This window comes from Myxine glutinosa, chromosome 1 (assembly GCF_964187855.1).
Source record: "Myxine glutinosa chromosome 1, kmMyxGlut1.1, whole genome shotgun sequence".
Taxonomy (NCBI): domain Eukaryota; kingdom Metazoa; phylum Chordata; class Myxini; order Myxiniformes; family Myxinidae; genus Myxine; species Myxine glutinosa.
Genome location: NC_136261.1, coordinates 36,488,251 through 36,506,135, shown reverse-complemented (window position 1 = coordinate 36,506,135; position 17,885 = coordinate 36,488,251). Strand labels below are relative to the sequence as shown.

At 44.4% G+C, this 17,885-nt stretch overlaps 1 protein-coding gene across 5 annotated transcripts in view; it reads left to right on the top strand.

Moving 5' to 3' along the window:
- Window positions 1-17,885, top strand: part of LOC137422864 (protein mono-ADP-ribosyltransferase PARP11) — an 82,235-nt gene that overhangs the window by 52,556 nt on the left and 11,794 nt on the right. For 4 of the 5 annotated variants that reach the window (XM_068109476.2, XM_068109456.2, XM_078770762.1 and 1 more), the window contains exons 8-11: window positions 6,841-6,949; window positions 10,034-10,109; window positions 15,710-15,803; window positions 16,257-16,384. In XM_068109476.2, the coding sequence (XP_067965577.2) occupies window positions 6,841-6,949; window positions 10,034-10,109; window positions 15,710-15,803; window positions 16,257-16,384 (407 nt within the window). The remainder of the gene's footprint in view (window positions 1-6,840; window positions 6,950-10,033; window positions 10,110-15,709; window positions 15,804-16,256; window positions 16,385-17,885) is intronic. The other variant, XM_068109486.2, reaches the window with a different exon arrangement.

The window sequence follows — 17,885 nt, the reverse complement described above, 5'->3', positions numbered from 1 at the left end:
CGTAGCCACACCTGCACCTCTAGAACCCTTACCAGAAACGTCCCTGACCAATGGCCTTCCAGTCGAGGATGTTTCACCCACTGTGAGCGGTGTCATTACCGAACCACCGGTTGCTGTTAGGCGTTCGAGCCGCAAATGTCGTGCGCCGACGAGCCTTTATCTTTAAGGGCGGAATTGTAACATAATGTGATGTCATATCTTTTTCCGGGCACCGCCACCTGTTGGGCGCCCCAGTACTTTTTCAGGTGTCATCACTTTTTTTTTCTTTTTTTCTTTTTTTTTGTATACAAGATCGAGGCTCGTGAAAGAGCGAACATTAATCACACAGAAAGACAAACAGACACACAAAACAAATAACATCGGGAGCGGTAGACAAGATGGGGAGAGAGGGGGAAGGACACAAACACAACATTTGAGAGCAGGGACCGAGAGACATGGAGACATCGAGAGAACTGTGGGAGGGAGAGGGCTTTGGGGGGGAGGCATGGGAAGGGGGGGGGGGTGGGAGAGGTATAAAACATATGGACACTGCCAAGACTTCCAGGAAAGAAGTTGGAATTTCAAACAAGGTGGATCTGGGGTGAATTAGTGGGGGTAGAAAAGATCAAGGTTTTGGATGGGGGAAGATAAGAGATGGTGGTGAACAGCTGTTTTGAAGACCTGGAGGGAGGAGTGTGATTGAAGTGAGTGTGGGAGTTTGTTCCAGAGGCGGGAGAAAAGAGGAATGAAAGAGTGAAGGTGAGCAGAGAGCCGAGATTTCGGCAGTTTAACCATCAGAGGGTGGCTGGCAGATCTTGTGCGACCTGTAGGAATATTTGGGGGACAGAGCACAGAGAGAGCTGGGGGAGCAAGGCCGGAGAGGAGTCGGTAGAAGACAGAAAGACCACCTACCTGCCTGCGGTGAGTGAGTGAAAGGCCCTCAGAGATAGCTTCATCGCGGGAGATTCCAATGATTCTGAAAGCTTTGGATTCAACAGCGTGAAGCCGAGCCAGGTGTGAGGCAGGAGCACCAGCCCATAGGGGAGAACAGTATTCCATTGAGCTGCGGATGAAAGCCTTGTATGTGGTGAGGAGCTCAGGTGTGCCTAGGAAGGACTTCGCACGACGGAGGATGCCCAGTCGGCGACTGGCTTTGGAGGCCAGCTTGGAAATGTGGTTTTCCCAAGAAAGATCATGGCAGATGGTGAGACCCAAAAGCTTGAGCGACAGAACTTCTTGGAGAGGATTGTTGAGAAAGTAGATGGGAGGGTTGTCCAGTCGATCATTTCGGAGAGACATAGTAAGAGTGTGAGATTTGTCAGGATTGAAAGACATGTTCCACATGTTTGACCAGTCTGTGATTTTGTCCAGGTCTTCAGAGAGTGAGGAGGCTGCAGACTGCCGATCTGAGGGAAGAGGAATTGAGCGGCAGAGAGTGGAGTCATCAGCAAAGAGATACAGAGGATTTTCCAGAGAGTCGGAGAGATCATTGATAAAGACCAGAAAAAGCACAGGGCCCAGCACACTGCCTTGGGGAACTCCAGCCTGAACGGGAAGGGGAGATGAGAGAAATCCATTCAGGGCCACACGTTGACTACGACCAGAGAGGAAGTCCACAAGCCATGCATGGAGATTTCCATGGATACCATAGGAGGAGAGTTTGGTGAGCAGAGCTGGGTGCCAGACCGTATCGAAGGCACGTGATATGTCAAGGGAGACAGCTCTGATTTCCTGTTTGGCATTGAGGACCTCCATCCATTGTTGAGACAGCAGAAGCAGGATGTCCAGAGTAGAGTGACCTGGTCTGAAACCAAATTGATGATCAGAGATCAAGCCATTGGAGAAGAGGAAAGATTTCATATCCAAAGCAATGATGGATTCCATGACTTTGCTGATAATTGGGAGCAGGCTGATTGGTCTGTAGTTGCAAGGATCTGTTTTTGCACCTTTTTTGTGTAAAGCGGTAATGTTTGCTGATTTCCAGGATGCTGGCAGATGACCTTGAGCAAAAGATAGGGTGAAAAGAACAGAGAGAGGGTGAGATAGAGCGGCAGAGCAGGATTTTAGGACCCGTGGGCTGATGCCATCTGGTCCAGTTGCAGAATCAGAGTCGAGGTTTGACAAAAACTCCTCCACCTTGTTAGGAGAGAAGGTCACAGAGTCCAGGAGCAGTTTGGTTCGACTGGGAAAGGTGGGAACAGAGAGAGATGGGTTTGGGACTAAGGATTTTGAGGCAAACACAGAGTTGAGGCATTCGGCTTTGTCACGTGCGATGTCAACTGTGTGGCCATTTGAGGTAAGGGAGGGGATGGAGGGGGAACAAACACCAGAAACGGATTTGACCAGACGCCACCAGGATTTGGAGGAAGGAGACAGGTTTGAGAGTTCATTCTTGAGTGAGGAGAGATAGTGCTTCCTGGTACTCCTGAGGGTAGACACACACTTGTTCCGAGCATGGTGGAAGGTACTGAGATTTCCTTCAGTTGGATTAGCCTTCCAAGAGGCAAAGGCAAGTTGTTTCAGGGCAACTGCCTCACCACAAGATTCAGTGTACCATGGACGGGAGGAAGGGTAAGACAACTGAAGGCGAGATGGGATAAATCTGTGCATGAGAGAGATCAGTTTGCTTTGGAAGAATTCCCAGGAAGAATTGATGTCAGAGGCAGTGGAGATGGGAGACCAATCCAGACGATTGATGGCTGCTTGAAGACCGTCCCAGTCGGCCTGAGTGAAATGCCAGACTCGTCGACGCTGAGGAGGCTCTCTGAGAATGGCCAGAGAGATGTCCACTTTGACAAGCACATGATCAGAAGAACCGATTGGAGCAGAAGAAGAGCAGCAGACATTAGCAGGGAAGTTAGTCATAACCAAGTCTAGAAGAGAAGATACTCCATTGGCTGAGATCCGGGTCGGGAAATTGACAGATTGTGTCAATCCCAGTGAGTCACAGAAGTCCTTTGCTGAGGTGCCATGACTGGTGAGAGAGGAACCCACACCCAACCAGGTGGCATGATGACAATTGAAGTCACCACATATGAGGAAGAGAGAGTTGGGATGAGTGGATAGAAGTTGGTCCATGTTGTCAGACAGTGAAATGTAGATGGAGTCATCACTGTTTGGGGGACGGTACAGAACACATATGAACAAAAGGTGGGAGCGGAGAGGAAGCCGTAGCCAGAGGTACTCCTGGGGGTGAGGAGGAGAGAGGGCAGTGCAAGGAGAGTGAGGAAGAGAGTTTTTGATAAAGATAGCCACCCCACCACCAGGCCGAGGCTCAGGTCTATCATACCGGAGGAGGGAGTAACCAGGAAGAGATATTAAGGAATCAGAGACATCTTGAAGGAGGAAAGTCTCTGTTAAGCAGATCAAGTCTGGATTGTCAGAAGCAACCTGTATGGAGAGATCAGTCAGGTTTGAGCGAAGGCCCCGGATGTTTGAGGTCCATACCGTTAATGAAGAGAGAGGGGGAGCATCGGGTACAGGACAGGGGAGGGGAGGAGGAGGGTAAGATGAAGGATGAGAGGGGGAGGTAGGGAGAGCAGTTGTTAGTGTGTCAGCGATTGCAGAAGAGTTCCAAGAAAGGGAAGGATGAGGAGGATGAAAGGTTTGAAGGTGAAGGGATGAGGCACAGAGAGGGGTTGTTTGAGGGGGGGCAGAGGAAAGAAGAAGGTTGGGGGGGGGGTGGAGGTATGAGATAGAAGGGAGACGAAGTGGGGAGGAGGCAGCTTTGAGGAGGAGGGGGAAGGAGGGAGAATTGGAGAGGAATGGTATGGGGGGAGATTTGAATGGGAGGGGTTGGGGGGGAGTTTTGAAGGGGAGGAGTGAGGGGGGAGTTTAGGAGGGGAAGGGCAAGGGGGGAGTTCAGGAGTGGAAGGGAAAGGGGGGAGTTCAGGAGTGGAGGGGTAGGGGGGGAGTTTAGGAGTGTAGGTGCAAGGGGAGGGATTTGGATGGGAGGGGCAAGAGGGGAGTTTAGAAAGTGGATGATTAATGAAAGACGAACATTGAAAACAAATTGGGTTTGTTGTGATTTTCAAGTTAGCAATCCGGTTCAGAATGATGGAGGAGGGATGGAATGAATGTGAATTTAGACCATGTAGTGAGGGAGACGTATAAGATATTGAATTTCTTTTTTTTGAGGTGGAATGAGTTGGAGAGGAAATTGAGAAAAGCCTTTTAAATAGGAAGAAAAACAGCGTGTTGTAAAATACCACTGAGTAAAACACTGAAGGGGAAAGGTTATACATATTTAAATAATATTTAAACAGAACCGTGAACAGTCTTATGTGCACAAAAATACCAACGGGGGGAGAGCCGAGAGGGACCACCACGAGTCACGTGAAGGGCAAACGGTGGATGGCAAGGAGTTAATGGGGGCGGGGCGAACAGCACACCTGGACAGAAAATACAGGATGAGTCAACAGCACACGTGGAGAAAGGAAAATAAATGTTTTTGGTTTTTTGTTTGTTTGTTTGGTTTTTGGGGGTGGCGGGGGGGGGGGGGGGAGATGGGAATTTAGAACGTTAGACAGAGTATTATGTTCGGGGTAGAAGGGAAAAAAACTAAGAGCCAAGCAAAACACGATTAAGATAACAAACACCGACGGGGGTACAACTACAAGGCCGCACACGAGGAGCAGAACACGATTAAATAATTACAAGTTACAGGAAATTCAAACCAAAAGTAACTATAATCAAAACAATAACGCATGGACGATAAAATAACGAGTTGAAATTTGACAATCTATCTGGGGAAATGGGGGAGAAACACGTGGTCGAAGAACGAACGACCAAACGAATAAGAATGAATAAACGAATGAGAACAGAGAAGGAAATGTTTTTTTTGGGGATTTTTTTGAGTTGTGATTTACACAAGGAAGAGGGCTATGGGGTGAAAAGATTGGGAAAACAGAGAACGAAAGTTATTGGATCACAAAAACACGGACCGCTGAGAGAAAAACAAAGCCTCAAGGTTGTACAGTGTTCACTGTACAACTACAAGGCCTCAAAACACGACCCGAATTAACACGATTTTCAATACAGGTATGAAAGATTTGCACCGAAAATCTTCGTCGGGAGACAATATATACACCATAAAATAAATAGTTATAACGAAAATACAAATGGGAACAATTACTTAACTTCGATTTCGATGGATAGCATGGAGAGCTGAGAATAAACGAACCCTCGCCAGCAAGACCGGAAACGGAAGTCCAAATAAACCAAATAAACTTCCGGGAATAAACCACTGTTTGGACGCTTGCTTTGTGTCTTTGAATCCCTCGATTTGCGATGCCATCAATCTCGTAAGGACTTTACACATACTTGGCATAAAGACAACACATGACGGCACAAAGACAACACATGATGGCACAAAGACATAACCCGATGTTGAACACGCCCTCAACTATTTCTCTGACATGCATTTACCAATGTTGTTCAAACTTGGCACACAGATAAAGAAAGATGGCTTACATATGCACGTCATTTTCCTTTCGAGATTAGATCCAAGATGGCCGACTGGCCGACTGATGGCCATTTTAGTTGTTAAAAAAACCTTGATTTTTTTTTTTATATACTGAATCGAGGCTCGTGAAAGAGCTGACAACCGCGAGGGAAAGAGAGTACAGGGGGACCACGAGGGAAAGACAAAGACAGCACATGGGGACCGCGAGGGAAAGACAGTACAGGGGGACCACGAGGGAAAGACAAAGACAGCACATGGGGACCGCGAGGGAAAGACAAAGACAGCACATGGGGACCACGAGGGAAAGACTTATTACAAATATTCCTGGAATTTATCGAACAAATTTACCTCACCATTTACAAATATCCCTGGAATTTATCGAACACATTCACTTCACCATTTACAAATATCCCTGGAATTTATCGAACACATTCACCTCACCATTTTTTTTTTCTATACTGAATCGAGGCTCGTGAAAGAGCGAACATTTATTTCACAAACAAATCAACCAGACAAACAAAATATATAAAAAGAGGGAGCAAAAGACAAGATGGGGAGAGAAGGGGAAGCACACAAACACAACATTTGAGAGCAGGGAGAAGTGTGGGAGGGAGAGGGCTTGGGGGAAGGAGGCGTGGTAAGGGGGGGGGGGAGGGGTATAAAACACAAGGACACCAAGGACTTCCAGGACAGAAGTTGGTATTTCAAAAAAAAAAAAAAAAAGGATTTTGGGTGAAATTAGCGGGGGTAGAAAAGATCAAGGTTTTGGATGGGGGAAGATAAAAGTTGGCGGTGAACAGCTGTTTTAAAGACCTGGAGGGAGGAGTGGGATTGAAGAGAGTGTGGGAGTTTGTTAGACCACGTCCACGTCCAGATATTGTTAGACCACGTCCAGATATTGACCACGTCCTCAACCATTTCTTGGACTTGCATTTCCTGATCTTGTTCAAATTTATCACACAGATAAAGAATGATAGGTTACTTATGCACGCTATTTCTTTTCAAGATCGGATTCAAGATGGCCAACTGGCGGCCATTTTGTTACTTAAACGTGTCCCCGTCCATTTCTCGGACATGCATGAACCGAGTTTCTTCAAGCTTGGCACAAAGAGAATAATGAGTATGCATATACAGAAGATTTGTCTTGTCATCTGACCAAAGATGGCCGACTGACAATCTCTTAATATTGCTCAAGTCATCATTGGGGATCATCAACTTAGTGGTATGCAGTTGAAGAAGGGATGGGGAATCTCAATTGAGAATGGGAAATTATATGTTGCTTGAGTTCTCAATAAGTTATGCTTTATTTGTTGAGTCGTGTCGATCTTTGAGGGGGGGTGGCGGGGGGGAGTTTCTTAAAGGTCAGAAAATGGTCATTAATGTGTTTCTATTTACAGGGAGCAGATGGAGGCATAACCACGGAAGAGATTGAAAATGCCTTTCAAAAACAAGAAGAGCAAATTGTTTTCCATCATGGGAGATTCATGTACATCATAAAGTTTGCTGGTAGTGAATATTTATTTAATTTATCTTGTACTAATTAAAATAATGGAGGCTCAGACTCTTGAGCGAGCATCAGCGTGTTCATGACAAATAGGAGAGACGTTCAAGCCTCAAACCAATCCGGGATGGATCATCCTTCCATCGCAGGATACTCAACTGAAGGTGTCAATTCGTAATTTATTCAGGGTGCCGGTGATAACTCGCCTCCTCTTTGCCAAAAGTGCAATGGGATCTGTTAACGACCACCAATAATTATATTGCTGGCAGACGTCCTCCGGTGTAATGACCTTCCGACGAATGGCACACACATTGATGTATCGATCACCCTGCCTGCGACACATCAGGTTGACTTCTTGTATTCCTGGGTCGAGATTTATACCAGGTTAGAGGGGCGCATCCCAAACGAGTGTGCACACCTTTCAGTGTGTCGGCCATCCTGCCAGCCCCTCTTCTTGCACTACAATAATCAATTAGTAAATACTTGAGAATTTGCTGGAACACATTCAAATACGAGCAGTATTAACGCTTAAATTTGCAGCATTGATATTACTGGCTATTTATTACATACGCTACTATGGCAGGGTTTTTCGGCCCCCTCCATGATGCTTAGGTAATGGCATACGAGCAATGCAAGGCAAATTTGACACGTCCAGTGAATGCTTGTACCTAAATCACAGCTCACTACCTCCACCTGGTTGTTTCATTGTGTTAAGCAAAAAAAGGGAAAGACGTTGCATGACGTTGGCAGTTTGTGGGAGTAACTGTGACTTTAAACAGTTTGTAAACACCAAACAGACTTCAAGAATGATTGATGAGGTCAAATTGACGTTTAAGCATTGGAATAAAAAAAAAATACACTTTCTAAGAACCAAGACATCTGCTTTGGTGTTCTCAGAATATTGGGCTTTCTCCTTATGTTGCCAAAGACTGCAACCCCAAAGGGGAAATGTGCAAGATTAGAAATATATGCATCAGAATTGGACACATTTCCCAATTAATAAACACCTTTTTATACAAATACGTAAAATGAAATATTTAAAAAAACAAATTTACAAGAACCTTGTATGGGAACCAGTGCATATCAAAAAAAAGGTAATCCGAATTCAAGGGGTTAATATGCAAAGGTTATTTAGTTTGACAATTTACATGTGGTTTACCAATTATGAGGAGATCCTCAGTTTTCCATTGATGCCTTTCATGCATCATTGCTGTCACACATGACCGAGTACATGTTCATTGAAAATGACATGTTCAAATCGCATTTTTACAAGTTTGGCTAATCGGTGCAAGACAGTTTTAAATGGACGCATTACTTGTCGACTGCCAAGTTGATTATGTAAAATTGTTAAGCTGGTCTGGTAATCGTCGGTTGTGTCATCCTTTGTTTAAGATGGGTATTTAAGATGGGCCTACAGTGTATGGGTTTAGAGACAGTCTGAGTCATTGAAAAGATGGTTCAAGTTACGACTGGACAGCGGACCTTCGTGGTTTCAACCTTTCACCAAACTGGAAGTTTGCAGCGAACTCGTGATGCGTTCAGGGAACGTTTCCCAGAACGAGAGCCTCCAGCAGCCAAAACCATCTGGGCGAATGTTAGAAAATACCAAGAGCATGGCACTAGCCTCAACCGCAACAAGGAGAATTCTGGTAGGAGGCGCACTGGGCGATCGGAAATGAACATTGCAGCAGTAATGCAGCAAGTTTTGGAGCATCCTAGGGATACCAGCGCAAGACGAAATGGGACGGGATTGCCTTCGGCAACATTCAACCGAATCACAAGACTGGACCTCCACCAACATCCATATCGGATTCACATCCAGCATCAACTTACGCCAGGGGATTTTGCCAGGAGGCTGGTGCTTGCCAGATGGTTGATAGCACATTGCGAAGCAGATGTCAATTTCCTGCGGTATTTAGTTATCGGCGATGAAGCTGCTTTCGCCATGGACGGCAAGGTCAATACCCATAATGTTCTTGAATATGCACCGACAGGACAACCCCCGGAATTTAATTTTGACACCAACATGAAGACAAAAGTGGCCTGTTTGATTGGGACTTTGTGGAAGTGGTCAGGTGATCGGACCATTTTTCTTTCAAAGGAATGTCAATGGTAACGGGTATCTGCAGATGATCAATGATGAAGTTGTACTGCAGCTGGAGGAGAACTTTGAGCGACAGGTTCGTGGTGTCTTCAGATATCTCTGGTGGGCCGAAGACGGCGCCCCAGCACATCGTCTTATCACTGTTCGAAATCGACTGAGGGAACTCTTTGGAGACCGAGTCATCGCCCTCAACCATGCAGTGGAATGGCCGCCAAGATCAGTTGACCTCACACCATGTGATTATTTCCTTTGGGGACATTTAAAGAACAAGGTGTTCGTAACTCCTCCCCGTGATCTTGACGAATTGCAGGGCCGTATTCGACATGGTGGATGCTTTGCGCAATGACCCGGCTATGGTGAGACGAGCAGTTCAGGGCATGCTCCGCTGCTGTGAGCTTTGTGTTGAAAGGGGAGGTGGACATGTTGAAGGTGTGGGTGCATAAAGGCCAATCATTCCTGAGAAAAGTTCACATCTGACGTTCATTTTGGACCAATTATCCTGACTTGCATCGATTAGCCAAACTTGTAAAAATGCGATTTGAACTTGTCATTTTCAATGAACATGTACTCGGTCATGTGTGACAGCAATGATGCATGGAAGGTATCAATGGAAAGCTGAGGATCTCCTCTTAATTAGTAAACCACAGGTAAATTGTCAAAATAAATAACCTTTGCATATTAACCCCTTGAATTCGGATTACCTTTTTTTTGATACGCACTGTATAACTGCTTGACACATCGTGGCATGTATGGTACAGAAAGCAAGGTGAAATAAGATGCATCATTTGGAGAAGACTCACATCATCCTTGGTGTTGTCACTTTGCATTCAATTTGAATAACTGGTAACCTCAGGTGCCACATTCCATCATCGTCCCTGTCAATCATGACATAATGTGGGAATCTGATTTGTATTAAGAATGTTAATTTGTTTTAAGTCAGGAAATGACGTATGTTTCATGTAAAAATGTTTTAATTCCTCTGCAGATATGCAGCAAATGAACCTCACAACTCAAAAAAGACGGGACATAAAGAGAGAGCCAAATCATCCCAGTCAACCAAGGTAAGAACGACAATTTTATGCAAAGTCTAAACAACTTAAGCCAAAAGAAACCGTTTTCCACTTCCTAATATTATCCTTTCAGTTTTGATTCATCCTAAATTGTTTAGAGTTTTTTTATCAACGATAAAAACTTGTGTGGCCATCACATTGTGTATCAATGTAACATCCTCACACAGCACACTATTCTTGAATGTTTATTGCATATGTAAAATTAAATGGTATTAATAGAATACTTGTGATAAATACTTACCCTGCAGAGTCAACTTGGTGCGAGCCAACTCTTCTGTTTTTGAAGGGGTTTATTTATTTGATCCAATATGGCTGACAGACCACGTGAGCGATGGCATTATAAATGTATATTCTCTAATATAATTGTTTTGTAGATCGCACTCAAGAAATTTCAAACTGATCAGACTGAGCGTTGTCCTTGTCAAATTATGACATCAAAATTAAGGCACCAATGGTGTCATCATGAATAGCACCTATTCCCCATGCGGAGTTCTTTACAATGAGCAACATTTCATTTTTTCCCATGGAGCGGTTTTGGAAATATAGAGGTGTAACGTTTTTCCAAGATGGTATCCATGCCACATGATCGACAGTGCATTCAGAAAGTATTGAGACCCCTTCACTTTTTTCATTTTGTCGTGTTGCAGCCTGATGCTGAAATAGTTTAAATTCATTTTTTCCCTCATCAATCTACACTCAATACCCCATAATGACAAAGAGAAAACCGGATTTTAGAAAGTTTTGCAAATTTATTAAAAATAAAAAACTGAAATATCACATTGACATAAGTATTCAGACCCTTTCCTATGACACTTGAAATTTAGCTCAGGTGCCTCCCATTTCTCTTGATCATCTTTGAGATGTTTCTACACCTTGATTGGAGTCCATCTGTGGTAAATTCAATTGATTGGACATGATTTGGAAAGGCACACACCTGTCTATATAAGGTCTCACAGCTGACAATGCATATCAGAGCAAAAACCAAGCCATGAGGTCGAAGGAACTGCCTGCAGAGCTCAGAGACAGGATTGTGTCGAGGCACAGATCTGGGGAAGCCTACAAAAAAAATTCTGCTGCATTGAAGGTTCCCAAGAGCACAGTGGCCTCCATAACTCTTAAATGGAAGAAGTTTGGAACAACCAGGGCTCTTCCTCGAGCTGGCCGCCCGGCCAAACTGAGCAATCGGGGGAGAAGGGCCTTGGTAAGAGAGGTGACCAAGAACCTGATGGTCACTCTGGCTGAGCTCCGGAGATCCTGTGTGGAGATGGGAGAAACTTCCAGAAGGACAACCATCACTGCAACACCCCACCGATCTGGGCTTTATGGCAGAGTGGCCAGACGGAAGCCTCTCCTCAGTGAAAGACACATGAAAACCCGCTTGGAGTTTGCAAAAAAGCACCAAAAGGACTCTCAGACTGTGGGAAACAAGATTCTGTGGGCTTTCATGTGTCTATCACTGAGGAGAGGCTTCTGTCTGGCCACTCTGCCATAAAGCCCAGATCGGTGGGGTGTTGCAGTGATGGTTGTCCTCCTGGAAGTTTCTCCCATCTCTCCACAGGATCTCTGGAGCTCAGCCAGTGTGACCATCGGGTTCTTGGTCACCTCTTACCAAGGCCCTTCTCCCCCGATTGTTCAGTTTGGCCGGGTGGCCAGCTCTAGGAAGAGTCTTGGTTGTTCCAAACTTCTTCCATTTAAGAATTATGGAGGCCACTGTGCTCTTGGGAACCTTCAATGCAGCAGAATTTTTTTTTGTAGGCTTCCCCAGATCTGTGCCTCGACACAATCCTGTCTCTGAGCTCTGCAGGCAGTTCCTTCGACCTCACGGCTTGGTTTTTGCTCTCATATGCATCGTCACCTGTGAGACCTTATATAGACAGGTGTGTGCCTTTCCAAATCATGTCCAATCAATTGAATTTACCACAGGTGGACTCCAATCAAGGTGTAGAAACATCTCAAAGATGATCAAGAGAAATGGGAGGCACCTGAGCTAAATTTCAAGTGTCATAGCAAAGGGTATGAATACTTACGTCAATGTGATATTGCACTTTTTATTTTTAATAAATTTGTGAAACTTTCTAAAATCCTGTTTTCTCTTTGTCATTATGGGGTATTGAGTGTAGATTGATGAGGGAAAAAATGAATTTAAACGTTTTCAGCATAGGCTGCAACATAACAAAATGAGAAAAAAAGTGAAAGGGTCTGAATACTTTCTGAATGCACTATATGACGTCATAGTTATGAGTAAAAAAATATTCAGACGCAGGCGCCCCTGTAATAAAATTTCGTGTCAATCGGACCAACGGTTGCCAAGAAAATGAATTTTAAAAGTGCAGACACACCACACGTATGCAACCGAATGCCTGACCTTGCTTTTCACTTCGTGAGCGCAGGCTAATTAGAAAGCATCCCAAAATACAAAGCCTGTTCGTATCTGCATTGTACTCAAACCAAAGTTGACGAAAACAATAGTTAAATTAAAAAAAAAAAAAATTGTCTTCTGCATATTGTCATAATAAAGGTTTGTTTAACATTTGATGGCAAAAGCTCAAAAGGTAAAAATGTTATGGGATGGACAGACAAACTGAAGCACAATGGTAAATAAATAAATAAACACCAGAGTGATTTAAAAAAATGGGGCGTCTCATGCTTGACGCGCTGCAGCGACGCTTAAATAAAGACTATTTATAGTCACTATGACTTTGCCATTTCACATTTTGACCCAAATTTTTATTATTTTCTCCATATTCTCATAATGAAGGTTTGTTGAAAATTTCTGATGACAAATGCTCAAGTGATTAAAAAGGTTATGGCCTGTACAGACACACATACACACACACACAGGAGTGATTGCGAAACCCTGACTCATGCTGCGTGGGGAGATGGGCGAACCAGAAACGTTCTCAGCGGTAGGGAGCATCCCTCCGCTAGGCTGAGGTCTCCTTTTTGTATCCCACTGATAGGCCAGATCTGGATCCAGACCTGAACCAACATCTAATTGACTTGTCACCTAACGACCTCTTCCACCAAGTTTGGCATAATTCGGCCACAAAGTTTAGATATTGTGCTTGATATTATTTTGGCCCTATTACTCAATGGTGAAGAATTACTTTTAAAATTCTAGGATCTGAATTCGGATCTCCACCAAAATCGAATCAATTTTCCTTGTCACACACCCAACATGTCCGCAAATTTTCATCTGAATCCATCCATAACCTTTTGAGATATCCTGCTCAGAGACAGACAGGCAAACAGGGGTGAAAACATAACCACCCACAACCATCCACCTTCGGTAGCACAGGTAATAATGTGTCAAATATTGTTTCACAATCTGTGAAAATTCAAGCTGGATTGAGTTGAGCAGGAAGGAGGGGTGATAGAGAGTACGATTGATTGCATGTATCTCCACTCACGAGTCTCTAAGAGTATACAGAGCCTTCTCTGGTCCTGAAGCATCCATCTTCACCCAGGCAAGGAACCACAACTCATGGACCAAGCCATCACTTCATCCATGCTCCGTTTAATGGAGCCTTTCCCGGTCCTGAAGAATCAAAGCTGCCGTTTTCGGCTCACTCTTCACTGCCTTCAAATCTGATGTATTTGGCAAGGCCCTCGGTCCTCTCCATCCTCTCCATCAATCACCACCATCTTCGTGTGTGTGTGTGTGTGTGTGTGTGTGTGTGTGTGTGTGTGTGTGTGTGTGTCAGTGTGTGTGTGTCAGTGTGTGTGTGTGTTAATTCCAATAAGTGCAACACTGCAATGACAAGTAGTGTAAGATATTCGTTGATCACTTCGTACCCGACTTCCCCACATGTGGTGCTAGTAACCATGCTGCAAATATGGCTGCCCCACTACAACAATTATTTTTTAATTTTTTTATTTTTCTTGGATACAAGATCGAGGCTCGTGAAAGAGCTTTTTTCTTTTTTTTTCTTTTTTTGTATACATAATCGAGGCTCATGAAAGAGCTAACATCTATCACACAAACAAATCAAACAGACAAACAGCCAAAGTATATAAAAAGGGGAGCGGTAGACAAGATGGGGAGAGAAGGGGAAGCACATAAACACAACATTTGTGAGGGACATCGGGAATGTGTGGGAGGGAGAGGGCTTGGGGGGAGGCAGCGTGGGAAGGGGGAGGGGGGGCGGTGGGGAAAGTATAAACACAAGGACACCAAGGACTTCCAGGAAATAAGTTGGTATTTCAAAAAAAGAGGGTTTGGGGTGAAATTAGCAGGGGTAGAAAAGATCAAGGTTTTGGATGGGGGAGGATAAGAGATGGTGGTGAACAGCTGTTTTAAAGACCTGGAGGGTGGAGTGGGATTGAAGAGAGTGAGGGAGTTTGTTCCAGAGGTGGAAGTAAAGAGGAATGAAGGAGTGAAGGTGAGCAGAGAGTCTTGATTTTGGCAGTTTAACCATAAGAGGGTTGCAGGCAGATCTTGTGCGACCTGTAGGAATATTTGGGGGACAAAGCCCAGAGAGTCGGAGAGATCATTGATGAAGACCAGAAATAGCACAGGGCCCAGAACACTACCATGGGGAACTCCAGGATGCAGTATCATGTATCATGCAGTATCATGTATCATGCAGTATCAATGCAGTATCATGTATCATGCAGTATCAATGCAGTATCATGTATCATGCAATATCAATGCAGTGTCATGTATCATGCAGTATCAATGCAGTATCAATGCAGTATCATGCAGTATCATGCAGTATCAATGCAGTATCATATGTCATGCAGTATCAATGCAGTATCATGTATCATGCAGTATCAATGCAGTATCATGTATCATGCAGTATCAATGCAGTATCATGTATCATGCAGTATCAATGCAGTATCATGTATCAATGTATCATGCAGTGTCATGCAGCATCAATACAGTATCATGTATCATGCAGTATCAATGCAGTATCATGTATCATGCAGTATCAATGCAGTATCATGTATCATGCAGTGTCATGCAGTATCAATGCAGTATCATGTGTCATGCAGTATCATGCAGTATCAATGCAGTATCATGTATCATGCAATATCAATGCAGTATCATGTATCATGCAGTATCAATGCAGTATCATGTATCATGCAGTATCAATGCAGTATCATGTATCATGCAGTATCAATGCAGTATCATGTATCATGCAGTATCAATGCAGTATCATGTATCATGCAGTATCAATGCAGTATCATGCAGCAGTGAGGAGTCATCAGGTTTTTGCTTAATGATGGTGTTAAACGATGTGACATTGTCAGGAGAACGACTGTACTATCAGGTACAAACTGTCATAGAAAAATGTGGACTAATGGTGTGAACAAAGACAGAGTATGTCTGATGAACAATAGCCTGGGAAACCAGTGTCTGCTGCCACAGGGGTCTCGTCCGACTTTGTCAAAACAGTTCACACCATTTGTACACATTTTCTTTCACAACATGCAATTCGTACTGTCTTCCTTGCTTTATTAAATAAATACCAACAAAGCACTTGCAGGTGGAAGGTCTGAAGTTCACCAGCTCCTGCAAGGGGTCAATGAAAAACGATATTTTCCATGCACGTGTTTGTTGCTGTTAATGCATCTTGTGTGTTTTTCAGTGAATCACCAAAACTGCCGGTGAAGAAACACAGTCTTCTGTTAAGCATTCCTCCCAATTGGAATCGCTCTCAAATCTCTCTCAATGGTTTCCAGGCAAGAATGACGTGAACTGATTATTCAGAAAATAAATTGTCAATCCGTCCAACCCAAACCAGGGAAAGTTCAGAAGTTTGTGGTTGAAAGAAGCAGTGTTTGACATGAAATTTAGTAAAATAATTGCAGAAGAGGAAAGTAACAATTATCTTGGCAAAATTTGTCTGGAGGAGTATTCCTTTCATTGAGAGTAAACAATTACCAGGAAAATCTCAACTTTTGTTTAGTTTGTATATTTGTGATCACAACCCACAAAATGGGAATATCTCCTTGTTTTCCTACATTCCGATTCATAATCTTTTAAAAGTGTTTAAACCACTGGAGAGAGGATGTTTCTAAAGGTAATGAACCAAGGGCCCCTTTCTCATACTTGAACTTTATTGTCATTTATTGCATAATATATCTCCTTCCCATCCCCCTATCGCCCCCACCCCCCCCCCCCTACACACACAGCTTGTTCCACTTGGTCAACAACACTCAGAATACAGCATGGTGCGGAAATTATTTACATCCACGATCAACAAAACTCTCCAGAAGGTTTCTCGAATTCAGAATGTGGAACTCTGGGAGAATTTTACAAGGTACTCCAGTCATAATAAATATAATGTGTCACTTAAAGACACAGTGCCACCTTTTATAAAGATGAAGACCAAATTATGCACATCCACAATATATTGTTGCGTTTGTGAGGGGAGAGGCAATGTAATACCTTAGGCCGGGTAGGATTGTATACGATTGTGTGCTCCGAATGTCGCGATGAAGAAGAAGAACCCCCTGTACCTAAGTAGGGACCCGTTAGACCGGATGTCGTGTAAGAATGTATCTCTGTCCCAATGACGAGGGGTGGGGTTATGTTAATTAGTTAGGGATTAATGGTAAACTCCCTGTATGTAAATGGCCTCTGTGATTTCTCCTTTGTTCGTTATGACACACACCACACCCGCCATGCACTCCACACCTAAAAATAACACCAAATAAAAGTACCCGGAACCAGGACATTCAACTACCGCTGGCGCCGTCAGCCGCCACATCACAAATGCCGGCAAGTGGTCATGAGGCCACGCCCTGAAGAATGATTGGTCAGGACGGCCATAGAGCGATGAGATTGCACTCGCTGATAGGAGCGTGCGCGAACATCATCGGATGACGTCCGAGCCCGGGGAACAAAAGACCTGAGCCCCGACATTTTCCTTCTTCTTGGTCCGGGCTATTGAAGGCACAGTCACATTTTCCTGCTCTTGCGTTGGGACAGGGGCATTGGTGTCGTGCAGGCGGACATTTGCGCTTTTCGGTCCGGGCGATTGGTTCGAGCGGCTGAATTTTCCTTTCCCTGGCTCATTGGTGCTGACGGTGCGGTGGCTGTCTGTGCTGAGACCACGGTGCTGTGTGGAGCAGACAACGAGTGGACGGGCATGGCCTGCTCGCTTCGCGTTCGGTGGCTAGAGGAACGAACTGCGTGCCAAGAAATGTTTCCCGTGCACGAACTGCGTGCCAAGACCTGTTTCCCATGCGCGAACTGCGCGCCAAGACCTGTTTCCCGTGCACGGACTTCACGCCAGGGCATGTTTTCCCACGCAGGGACGCGGGGGCCTGTGACGATCCTGGACAATCAAGGGGACCAGAGATAAGTACACAAACACACATTTTTACTTTCAGTTATTTTTCCCCTTGTGTTGTTTTACGAGTCTGTATGGAGGGTCCCTCGATTAGAAATCTTAGTTTTATCATGGATTTTCTGGTTTGCTGGCATTTCTTTTATTAAACCTTTTTATTGTACATTTTAATTCCGTGTAGAGTTGAGTTGATTACCAGGGTCGAAAATGTCCAGTGGGATCCGTGCAGGTAAGAGCTTCGCTAGTCTTCGCTGCCTCATCCCCTATGCATATTAACTCTGCAATAGTTGGATTAAACACCTCGGAGTGTTAAGGTCGATCGGCTACCCATTACCGTGGAGGATATTAATCCCCAGGAACACGACAATATTGTAACAGTCGTCGGATTTAGACCTGGTGTCCTGATCCCAATCCTGACTAACAGTGTGACAGTGCACTGTACGGTGCACAAGAGGTCAAATCTTCCACC